Raw genomic sequence first — 12647 nt, forward strand, 5'->3', positions numbered from 1 at the left:
CATACAATCAGTTAAATTTTATATGTATAGATTACTTACAAAAGGTTTAAAATATACTCAAGAAACAAATTAAATTATTCAAACTTTCGTGAGACATTATACTAAACTGATATATAAACACGGCTAAACACTCACGTATATACGTCCGGTGGCGGCACCGACTAGTTTCGAGCCCATCGGGGGCCCTTCATCAGGATGAGTGGCACTGGTATTATTTCGCGGACGCGAAATAATACCAGTGCCAATAGTACCAGTGCCACTCATCCTGATGAAGGGTCCCCGATGGGCTCGAAACTAGTCGGTGCCGCCACCGGACGTATATACGTGAGTGTTTAGCCGTGTTTATATATCAGTCAAGAAACAAATGTTTAAATTATGTAAATGTAAGATTGAATTAAATTATTAGATATAAAACTTAACACTCCAACACTAAACCCTAATAGTTATTAATACTTCCCAGAAAAAATATTAAAAATATGACTTGTAATATTTTCCGTAGATCCTCAATTAGCATATTCGTAACGGTCATATTATTCCGTCAAAACATTTCTATATTGACTGTTAGTATTGTTTTAGCAACTGTAGTTCGCTGCCAAATAAAAAAAAATGTTTTTGCCATAAATGAAGTAAGTGCTAATTGTTTTAACGAAGGTGAATATTATTTATTAACTAACTGTCGTCCGTTACTCTAGCCGCGCGAAATTATAAAAAAAAATTAAAAGTAGTCTATTTGTTTTTTAAGACTGTGTTCTACATCAATACCAAATTATAGCAATATCCGTGCAGCCGTTTTGTAGATACCTTCAAACAAACATCCATCCATCCATCTAAACATTCGCATTTATATTAGTAAGACTAGCTGTCGTATGTTACCTCAGCCGCGCGGAATTATGAATAAAATAAAAAGTAGTCTACGTGTTCTTCTAGGTTATGTTTTATATATATGATAAAATTTCAGAGAATAGCTTCTAACAAATATCCATCTAAACATTTGCATTTAAAATATTAGTAAGATGTCGTTTCTTATTGACGCAGGTGGTCACAGCACATTCTTCGCGCTGCTAAACACTTTCGTACACATCGTTATGTACTTCTACTACATGGTGTCAGCCATGGGTCCAAGATATCAAAAGTACATCTGGTGGAAGAAGTACCTTACCGCCTTCCAAATGGTAAGTCAGACACACACACACACAGACAGAGAGAGGGAGAGAAAAAAAGATATAAAGGGCTAAATTGTTTACAAAATTAACATACCTAGGGAACCCGCAGTTAAGTGAATCTCCACATGTTTTTGTGGTCGCGTAGTACATAACAAGTACACTAATATGGTAAACCAAAGTACTTATGATCAGTGTATAATCTTTTGTATTGATTATAAGGTCTAGACTCTAGACAAAAGTGTGTCTCGGTCTTTTTTTCTATTGGCTATAGCATTTATGGAATGTTGCGTTGTTTGATTTGAAAAAACAGTATTAATTATTTAGGGAGTTAGAGTTGCTAAGTAAATTGAAAATTATAGCAAGCCTGTTTACCCCGGATTAAAGTTAAACCTTGGTTATACCAACCTTGGTTAACCTTAGAAATAATGGAGCATTTTGTTTGAGCAATATCAATGGATTTATTGCTTGGTTTATGAACACGAGCTTTGATTAAATATAATGATGGGTCAGCCACAAACCTTGTACCCTTCATTATTTACATATAAAACAATTTCAATGTAATAACCATATTAGTGTATTATATGTTAATATTAAATTTATTCAAATATAAAATGTTATGCAATGTTTAGATAATTATATATTTCTTGTAATGCAATTGAGGAAATTACTAAGGACAGGTTGAACAATGCTTACTAAATTAAAATTTGATTGTTCCATTGTAACATGTAACCTCTGACTAGACTCTTTTTATACATAAAAAGTCGGCTAAAAACTAGCTATACAACGATTCCACTTGAAATATTAAATGAAGATATATAAACATAGAGACGAATAGAGAACCTCCTCTTTTTTGAAGACGGTTAATTGTAATTCGTTTCCTTTCGAAGTACCAAGCAAGGTCTAGTTCTCTAGGTTAGTCCTCTTTCCCTTTCCACCCTTTTTCTCTAATAAGAAAAGGATGGGAAGTGGACGTGGACTTTCCGGATGAGAGGGTGCATGGAAAGGGAAAATATTTTTACTTTCTGTGCATTGTGCATGTCCGCCGGTTAAAGATAGGCAACGTATATGCAATTGCGTATGTCTATGTGCAACGGTCACTTCACTATTTCAGCGATTTCAGATGGCCGCTCGCTCGTTTGCTACATTATGATATAAAAAAAATTGCTTATTGTTGCAATCTTTAGATCTAAGCGTTTTTAATTCTTAGTATTACAAACGGTCAAATTTATTTCACCTAGATTTAAATTAATGCTTTGATATGTTATCTTTATATAATTAAGAAGCGTTCCAGTGGTATAATATTGCGTGTGTAATATCACAGGTCCAGTTCGTGCTGATATTCAGCCACCAGCTGCAGGTGTTGTTCCGGCCGTCGTGCCAGTACCCTCGTCCCTTCGTCTACTGGATCGCGATGCACGGCTTCCTTTTCCTCTTCCTCTTCTCAGACTTCTACAAAGCGCGTTACAACAAGGCCGACAGGAAGGCGAAGGCCAACAACGGACTTTGTATGGTAAGTTACATCACGCACTATTTTTATTTGGTTTGTGACCAATTATATCTTCAAAATGTATTTGGAGAAGTACGAAATGGATGAATATAGGTGACTAGCTGTCGACCGCGACTCCGTCTGCGCAGAATTAATAAAAACTTAATTAATAGCGTATGTGTTCTTCTAGACTATGTTCTACATCTGTGCCAAATATCATCGAGATCCGTTCAGCCGTTCTGGAGATACCTTCAAATAAACATCCATCCATCTAAACATTCACATTTATAATATTAGTAAGATCATCATATTCAAACTAGTCTTAAAATTATTTGTTTAAATTTTTACCTGTCCTTGTTCCAGGCTGTAATGAACGAGAACGGGATATCGTTGAATGGAAAGAACGGATACAAGCAGGAAGTGGCGTCAGAAGTTCCCAACTCGTACGCTTCTTCAGCAGCCGACGCCTTCGTCCGCCGGAGACCAATCTCATAGTGCCCTTAGTGATACTGTAGCTTTAAACCGGGACAGTCTCGAAGTTTCCATGAGACGGAGGTCACCAAGTGTTCGCTTTAAATTGACTAGGTATTGTTACTTGGCAGTGTGTCATCTCGGTGGCATGGATGTACAACATGTCAACCGCCCGTGTTCAACGCCCACAAAGTGGACAAATCGACTCTCAATCTATCTAGGGTTGGCAATTGAATATCGATACAAATTATCGATATTCATCTCGGAAGCAAAAACATATCGCTTACCGATCTATCGATTGTCATATGAGAAAATATTTTTGGATTTTAATGAAATTGTCTTTAAAAAAATTAGATCAAATCGAGAGCGTTAAAGGAAATATCCAAAACTTTTTTTTTAATAAATGGTAAATAATTATTATTCAGATTGCTTTCCTGTTTAACTGAATGTTATTATGAATTTCGATAAAGATTTTATCATGGTTATATTGTATCGATATAAATTGATATTGCGGCGCCGATGTTATCGATAATTGTAATTGATTTTATCGATATAAAGATCCAGCCCTATCTATGTGCACAAAACGCTATGAATCTTTCGAAAGCCTTATATTATTTAAGTACAAAGTTTTTAAGAGAAAACTATCAAATTGTTAATTGAATCGTGTTTGGTACTAGTTGTATTGTGTTGGTATGTTCTGCGGTGAATTTAACTGTCGTACTCAAGGTCATTTCATGGTTACTTAAACAGTACTTAGGGTAGATTTCTTTATATCTACACTGAGTACGCTAGTGATCATTTGATGACAGATTGCGGCGGTAAATCTGCATTTTGTATCTAATTGTCTAATACGGGACGCTATTTTCTTTGGATGTAAATATATTTTATTTTTTTCTTTCATAATGTCTTTTATAGTTATTATCTTTTAGGAAGTACATTTATTTACTGATAATGTTATGTAAATATTACTTTACTGTTCACGAATAAAGTTATTTTTAATGAATGTTACCATAGATTCATTTAAGCAAACCTATTTTCATTTATAGATTAAATAGTTAACTTCCAACAATGTAAAACATAACTCGTATCGGAACATGTATAAATACATGTTTTAAACAAATTAAAAACTATCCAAGAACATGTTTGAAAATAACTCATTTTTGTAATAATCAAAACCACATTCAGAGATTTTATCAAATCAAGAAAAGTCACAAAAACACTATGAAATTAATAGTCACGCAAGCACGGGGCGAACAAAGAAATATGTTGCTTTTGAAACGTTTTTAAAAGGTTTATGAACTTATATCTTATAATCTTTGGTTCTAAAGTTTAACAAAATTAGGTATTTGAGTGGCCATTTTTTTCTTTTTCAATACATTTTATTTCGTGTTTATTGTTGTAAAATAGAATATTGTTAATGCTGTCATTGCATTTGCGTATTGTACTAAACTTTATGTCCTTACTATTAAAATATAATTGTTTGGTGTTGGATACTCATATATATAAAGTTATAATGAACGAGCGATTGTAAACTTTGTTGACCTTACAATTAAAGGAGTTATTACTAGCTGTCGTGCGCGATCCCGTTCGCGTAAAGTTAAAAAAAAAAAACTTAATTAGTAGCCTATGTGTTCTTCCAGCCCTAGTCCTAGTAAAGGTCTAGTCATCCCTAACCTAGGGTAGGCTCCGAGCCCCTTATTGGGGACTTATAGTGAGCTGTATTTAAGCTAAATTTGAGCTAGATCTATGCAGCCGTTCTGGAGATATCGTTACTGATATATCCAAATTCGCATTTATAATATAAGTAAGATATTTTCTTGGGCCCACTCTGGAATAAAATGATTTTTTTTTAATCTAATGCAATTAAAATTAGTACTTGAAAGACAATTTTTGTAAAATGTTATTGGGTGCCCATTTTAGTTTTTGAGTTTATTCCTAATACTAAAAGTATAAGAGTGTGTATTAAGCTGCAAAAATAATATGTTAAAAGTTACAACCGTCATCGTATAGTCATTGCATTAAAATGTGTGCAGCGCCTCTATCGGCCGTCAAGTACACCAAAAATGTCACAAATTTTGACAAATGACCATGACTACGAAGACGCATGTCGTAAATCTTGCTAGACCTAATGGACGGCTTCATATCAAATTGAAGTAAAAGGTATAACAAGAATGTACTCTAATAGGAATGTAGAAGGTATTAAAATTGAACAATCGCTCTGTTCATTATAATATTATGTGTATAATCTTTACAAATACCCTGGTACTTGTTATAATTGTTTTATCCACGCTTTGAATGTTGTATGTGTTGCACACACGTGGTGTATAGCGGTGGGAGCAGGCAATAAATCTGCTCAATACATCCTCGTTAAACATTTGCAATTTATTTATTATTTTAATAAAGTTTTTACAAATAATTCGTTTCATTTATTTGGTAAAAGAACGGGCATACGGGTAACGTGATAATTAGATATTCAACAAAATGCTTTTATTGGAACACCCTGTAACATCGGAAAATTGACAGATGTCAAGTGTCATTACATTTCGTCCGAGTAGACGTGCCGGAGGCCTATAAGTCCTTTTCCCCTTTCCACCCTTTCCTTAAATGTAAAATATGAGAAGGAGAAGTGGATTTTGCAGAAGAGGGAGCGAATACTAAGGAGAAATATATATAGAATTCTCTGTGCGTCCCGTCCTCCGTCGATTAAAGATAGGTAACGCAACTGCAATCGGTTAAGTTAATCGGGTAAAGGCCGCTTTGCGTAAGCCAAGTTATAATATTAAAAAATTAGACATGAAAACTATCGATGGTTAAGTTATCATAAGGATGATTGTCAACCAATATTAGTTAAAAATTTGCGACATAAACGGTTGTAACTTTTGATTGCGTTGCTTTAGAAGTTTTATTTTTTCACAACACCAAAGGACCGCAGACCTGAGTATTTGATATAAATTCCAGCTTGACAGACAGAGGGACGGACAACAAAGCGATCCTATAAGAGTTCCTTTTTTTTCGTATGGGTTTAGGTACGGAACCTTAAAAATATATTTCATGTGTTTACGAGATGGGTGAAGGTCGACATCCCACCGGTTCTTAGACTAAAATGTACATATGTCGTTGGAGAATTAATCATTTATTTAAAACGTGCTTTAACACGTGCCATTTTGTCATATACATACTCCGTATACATAACAGCGTAATTAATTCGCATTACATATAGTATTTCTTATATGTTGACCTTATAACAAGCATAAAATTCCAAATTATTAATAGTATGTAATTAATTAAGTTACTAATTAAAAATTTCTAGGTGTGATTCAGCCTGAAGCTTTAATTAGGTGGCCATGGGCTTGTGCGTTCAACATACATAACATAGCAAATGTTTAGTTATAATATTTCTTATTATCGCAACACTTTTGTATTAGCCTGTAAGAAAATACAACACGCTAAGATCATCGAACTTTGGACATATCAAATAACCTCTTTTGAAATGAACTTAATGGTAAGATTGTATGTTTAAAGAATTAAAGGTTTTTATACGTACAATTTAAAATATAAAAGATACTGCTGCTTAGTTCTTTCTGTCATATCTTAGTTGAACATCCTCCTAAGGCTTAATATAAAAAGTGCTTTGTGTCACTTTTTTTCATAACTCTAACGATGTATTTTGGGAATTCCAATGCACTTAAAGCACAATATAATGATGTATTATTACATTGTTTGAGGATTCCCTGCGAATCTCAGACGATATAACTATAAAAAAGGCATTAAAACTGTGCAAGTTAATCATATACCATTTTTTAGTATTATAAGCAATAAATATTCCGAAAAAATATCTGACAGTAATAGTTTACGTTTATATTGAGCGGTAAAATTTTTAAGCTATACTAATACTAGCTGCCGTCCTTGGCTCCGTGCGCGGAAAGATCAATAATTGTAATAAAAATTACACTATACACAAGTTTCTGTTTTTTTAATGTATACATACTTGTACATCTGACTGTACTGACAAAATGTAAGCCAGACATCAGTTGCAGTTTACTTATTCGTATTTTCGCTATACGCTAATCAAATTAAATCACTCTTCTATATTAAATATGCATTCCTTTTATGTTACATATTATACGCTTCGCAAAAATATCTTATTAATACATCTATGCAAATACATAAACGACATATAACGCTATATGTCCTAATGTCAAAGGAAAATCACTCTCTATATCAAGAATATTAGCAAATAACTAGCAAGTATGTGTAAAATGGCAATATTCGCATTAAACGATTGTTTTCAATATCAAATAAAAAATAATATAATATAACAGTAGGTAAAGGAGGACTTCAGACATATAATTCAAAGATATGTGTGAAGTCAACCAACCCGCACTTGGACAGCGTGGTTGACTATGGCCTGATCACCCTTAACTTAGGGTAGGCACCGAGCCCCTCAGTGGTGACGTATAGTGAGCTAATGATGATAATATAAAGGAGACACATGTCTTTTTAATTGAACATTCCGTATAAACTAAAAAAACATTGCACGTTTAATAATATCCCAAATATCAATACAACTTTTACCCATCTATCTAAAATAACACAGGAATATAAAACACAAAGACTAAAGGACTTGCTTTTGAAAACAACTCATTAAACAGAAACCCGTTGTTAAGGATTTTACACCTTTGCCGTGAATTCTAAAATACTCGTATTGTGTACACTATTCGCCGAGATTGTCATCAATAAATCATTACAAAGGAAAATTAATGCAATTGACCACATTAATTGCAGCTAATATTTTTGTTAACTTAACTTGCTGTTTGCCAAATAAACCAAACCGCAAATAGGATGGCAAAAAAGCCTTAGCAAATCAAGTTAATTAGGTATAATTTGCAGTAACTACTGTGCTGACCTGAGACATTGTAAATATTGTCATCCCTCAAATTCTCTTCGAAGAGACAAAGACGACAATATGTTTAAAACAAGTATCAATTCAGTGGAATTCAACGATTACTACGAGACTGAAAATAATCATGTAAACATACCGAGATCATGCTAAAGTGACATTCAAGTGACAAAAACTAACGCGTCACATGACAGACGGATTATTAGCAAATATCTGTAAATCAAATGAGATTTTTATTCGTATTTTGGATGTTAAACAACAAATGTTTTACAAACAATATATTTTAAGATGTCATCATTATAAATAATTGTACATGTTCAGGCAAAGGTGAAGTTAAAACAAATATCGATCAGTATTTTAACAACATTAGACGGATTTATTTTTAAGTAGCCTAAGTAATTATTGTTTTAACTTAATAAGTAACTCGCATATATTATTGCAATTTGATTTTCTATTAAGTAATATTTACTGTGCATGCTTATTATTATCTTATGTCGTATTTATTATTCAATGATTTACAAAATCATCATCTACTCACCGCTAACTTAGGCTCCGAGCCCCTAAGTGGGGAAGGATAGTGAGCTGATGATGACGATCTTCTCCCGGTGCTTGGCAGACTTGCGTAAGGTCGGCGCACCAAGTTTCCGTTTTCCACATCAATCTATCTGCCATCATCTCCGTCGTCTCCCCCTTCCTAATCATGTCACCTTTCACGCAATTTATCTCTTAGGCCTACCTCTACAACCAAATTTATAAAATGTAAATAAAATATATATTGATAATAAATAATGTAACGCTTTATTCATAATAATGTACCGTTATAATTACCTATAGAAGCTATTCCTCTCCATCTTTGCTGTTGCAGTCAGACTGGTCGTGGTCATCATGTGTGATCCGCTTACAAGTCATCACCACTCCTCCTTATTCTCTGTATTATTTGCATATTGGTAATAGACGTTATCAACCTTACTGACCTAATTAAATTAAAAAACAAACATCTATTTTTCATCTAATACAGAACTTGTTAATAAATAAAACGTGTGATGTACATCCTTGTTCAATAAAAAATGGGATATCTAATTTTATTGCGTTACAAATTCCTTCCATAATAATGTTTATAAAATACATTTTTATACCTGAATTAATCGATCCAATTATAATGATGACGCTTTTAAATTTGAAATCAACATACGGCGGACTACGAATAATTCAATAAAAATCATGGGTACGTCATATTATCGTTGGGGATATCCGTGCACGTGTTTTTGAATCACGTGCAAAATTTTTATAGACATAAATTCTCTCTAATTTTGTATATTTTCAGTTAACACAACCTGTTCGTATGCGTGAAGTAAGACTGCATTCGAAATCTATACTAATATTATAAAGCGGAATAGTTTGTTTGTAAACACGCTAATATCAGAACCTACTGGTTCAATTCCAAAAAATATTTTTTTGTTGAATATTCCATTTAAAGAGGAAGGCTTTAGGCTGTACAAAATTACGCTACGACCAATAGTTTTTTTTAATTCCGCGCGGACGGAGTCGCGGGCGACATCTAGTTAGATATAATGTAATTTAAGAGCTAGCTAAAAGCAGACAACACATATTTTATGAAACCTGAAAGTTTTTTTATTGAGATCTCTATGCTTGTTGAATAAAACATGATGACTAATAAATAAAGGTTGCGTTAAATTCACACTGGTGGGGCAGGTAAAGATCGGGTTGATTTAAATGTCAGAAAGCTGTCGTTTTAATATTAGAAGAAAAGGAATATAAACATTAGAAGTTTCTAATGTAACACTTTGAACTTATATTGTTTGAGACAGGTAACGAAATACTAATCGATCGAAATTATTATTTCTTCCTTTGAACTCTGTGTTAAAACATAAAATCTTTGTTTGCTGTCATATAATCTAGAATTACATACTTAAGGATATGTATATTTATGTAAATTAAATAATAAAAATAAACACATATAAAATCTACGCCTAATTATAATTATAACTAAAAACAATAAAGAGGTGGGTCTATTAATATAAGGAAAACACGAAATTAACCTTTTTATAGGAAAAGCTTTTCAAATATTTTTTGCTAAACTGCAAGGAGTGTTTCCTCGTTTCAAAAAAATAATAGTTTTATTATGTTTAATAATTTTTGACGACCATGACCTTTGTCAGGAATTTTTACCTATGTACAAATTAGGTAAGGCAAATTATGTTCAAAACAAACTGAAGTAATAAATAATACATATTCAAACAGTAGTGCGTCATCAATCCACCACTTAGACCAAACAAATAGTAAAAGGTATATTTACAAAATACTTATGAGATGTAAAGATTTATCATTTAACTTGACTATGGCTGTTTGTAAAATTGAATGAATATAATAAAACTACTACCGTCGGGGGCTCAGGGGTTAAACACTTGACTTGCAATCTGCAGATCCAGGGTTCGAATACCAACAAGTACCAATGTGTTTTTCGATTTTTCGGCAACAGGCACATATCTGAGAAGAAATTCAAAAGATATGTGTGAAGACAAACATCCCTCACTGGGCCAGCGTAGTTGACTATGGCCTAATCACCCCTAACTTAGGGTAGGCTCCGAGCCTCTCGGTGGGGTCGTATAGCGTATACATGATGAAGAATAAAACTCCTTATAAAATATAAAGTGATATATACGAGTAAAAGGATAAAACGCTATTACGTTTCACGAAAGTTTGGATAATTTATTGATACGTGTTGAATCGTTTTATTAAACACAATGTAACATAAGATAAGGTTTTTATTTATAATTAATGTTATTTAATTACATAATTGTTTCAATAAATATCGTAGTTTTATAATAGTATTAAAATCTACTAATAAAAAAACTTTTCATACCTCTCCACACTATGAAGATCATTACAAAGCTTCTGAGTGACAATATCAACATTACATCTCTTACTTTATTGCGATTTAATTTCTGTAGGCACGAATTTAAATTTAGTAATCCATCCATCCAGTAATCCGTATTCAGTAAAGTTATACACGTATTTATGTATTAGTTTATAGTTATTAATCGGTTATACTCCTATATTCTAAGGTTTTTATGTACATAAACCGACTTATAATTGTGTTCTCGCACATCTGGGTAGATTGAAAACACTCAAATTTACTACTACCCATCGGACCAGATAAGTTGTTAGGTCTATGTCATCTATTCATTATGACAATAAGTTTCTTCATAAACTTGAACAATATCAGACGAACATCGGTTTAAAACTCGCTCGCATGTGACCAGTTATGCTAAACTAATGAATCTTAAACCAGTTCCTGATGAATAAAATGGCAAACTATGGAAAACCTACATCGTATTAAACGATGACGTCAGACGTATGAATGGTTTTATTATTGACCATAATCTAAGTCGTTATGCTTTTATGTCTGTATTTTTAATTTATTAGTATCTTACTAACGACATAAGACAGAAGAGCAATGAACAACGCTCGCCTCAGTAGTAACTCATCATTGACTGTGGACAAAAATGTTGAATTAATTCAAAGTAGTTTACCTAAAGCCCAAAACAACAATGACTGTGGTGGTTATTTTGTAAGTAGGTAACCGTACCCTAAGTTTCTATATTTTAACTTACGCATAACTTACATATACTTAGATACTTTTAATAGTTAGGATTAATAAAATCAAAACTTAACTTATAACATTTTATAGCTTTTTGCTTTCATTATTTTTTTTCAGGAAATTTGGTCTTGATGTTACGTATACCTACATACGTTTTGTTGCTACATTGTTGTTCTAAAGTTTGAAATATGCCTTGGATTGAAGATTTGGACTGTAAATATTTAAGGGTTATCTTTATGTACGTGATAATCATGTGATACGTGACACTATGTTATTGCAGAAGTAAATAATCCGTAGCTTATCAAAAGATGAGTGATTATCGGAAGCATCGCATCAATCGGATTTTAAAATAATAAGTATAAAAGACATACAATTGTATCCAGTAATCGCACGGATCGCACTTCGGCAATGTCGACAACGATGCTCACATGATCAACTTTTGCGATGCGTGCCGATGACGTCATACAGAATGCAGATTGGACGCGCTGCTTTTAAAATTGAGTTTATCTTGAGACATAAAAAATATTTGAAAAACATTTAATAGATCAGGAAATTGTGCAAAGTATTCCGATCTCTTTTTGAATATGTCGTGACCGGTATTATGTTTAATTTTAGACTTTTTGCATTTTCTTCCTCTTCGGCTCAGAAACATAATAATGACAAATTATTCTTCGCTTTCTTCCATTCTCATGAACACACATACGATCAGATACTGACAAAAATCCGAATGTAACTGGCATCAGCAATCGCCATTCAGATCAATACCGATACTGTAGTCATCCGTATAATGCGATACATCCGATGCGTCCGATACCGAAATATGGCCGCTACGCTTATAGATAAGACATAAAGTGAGTTGATAAATTATTTACCTTTCTGAAAAAATACAAGGCCCTATTAATGTTTATTAAAACATAAATTTACGTATAGTAACCATGACAATGGCTTAAACTTGACATTCCGTAATTGACTAAATATAACAAGCACTTTGAAATCACTAGCAGT

At 32.9% G+C, this 12647-nt stretch overlaps 1 protein-coding gene across 3 annotated transcripts in view; it reads left to right on the top strand.

Moving 5' to 3' along the window:
* The window catches only part of LOC106125389 (elongation of very long chain fatty acids protein AAEL008004), a 32067-nt gene extending 26531 nt beyond the window's left edge, over nt 1-5536 (top strand). For 2 of the 3 annotated variants that reach the window (XM_013322571.1, XM_013322572.1), the window contains exons 6-8: nt 1036-1172; nt 2485-2673; nt 3013-3470. In XM_013322571.1, coding sequence (XP_013178025.1) covers nt 1036-1172; nt 2485-2673; nt 3013-3144 — 458 coding nt within the window. In that variant the 3' untranslated portion in view covers nt 3145-3470. 3 annotated transcript variants of the gene reach the window in all.
* Nucleotides 5537-12647: the final 7111 nt, after the last annotated feature.

Source organism: Papilio xuthus, unplaced genomic scaffold (assembly GCF_000836235.2).
Source record: "Papilio xuthus unplaced genomic scaffold, Pxut_1.1 DF825928.1, whole genome shotgun sequence".
Classification (NCBI taxonomy): Eukaryota; Metazoa; Arthropoda; class Insecta; order Lepidoptera; family Papilionidae; genus Papilio; species Papilio xuthus.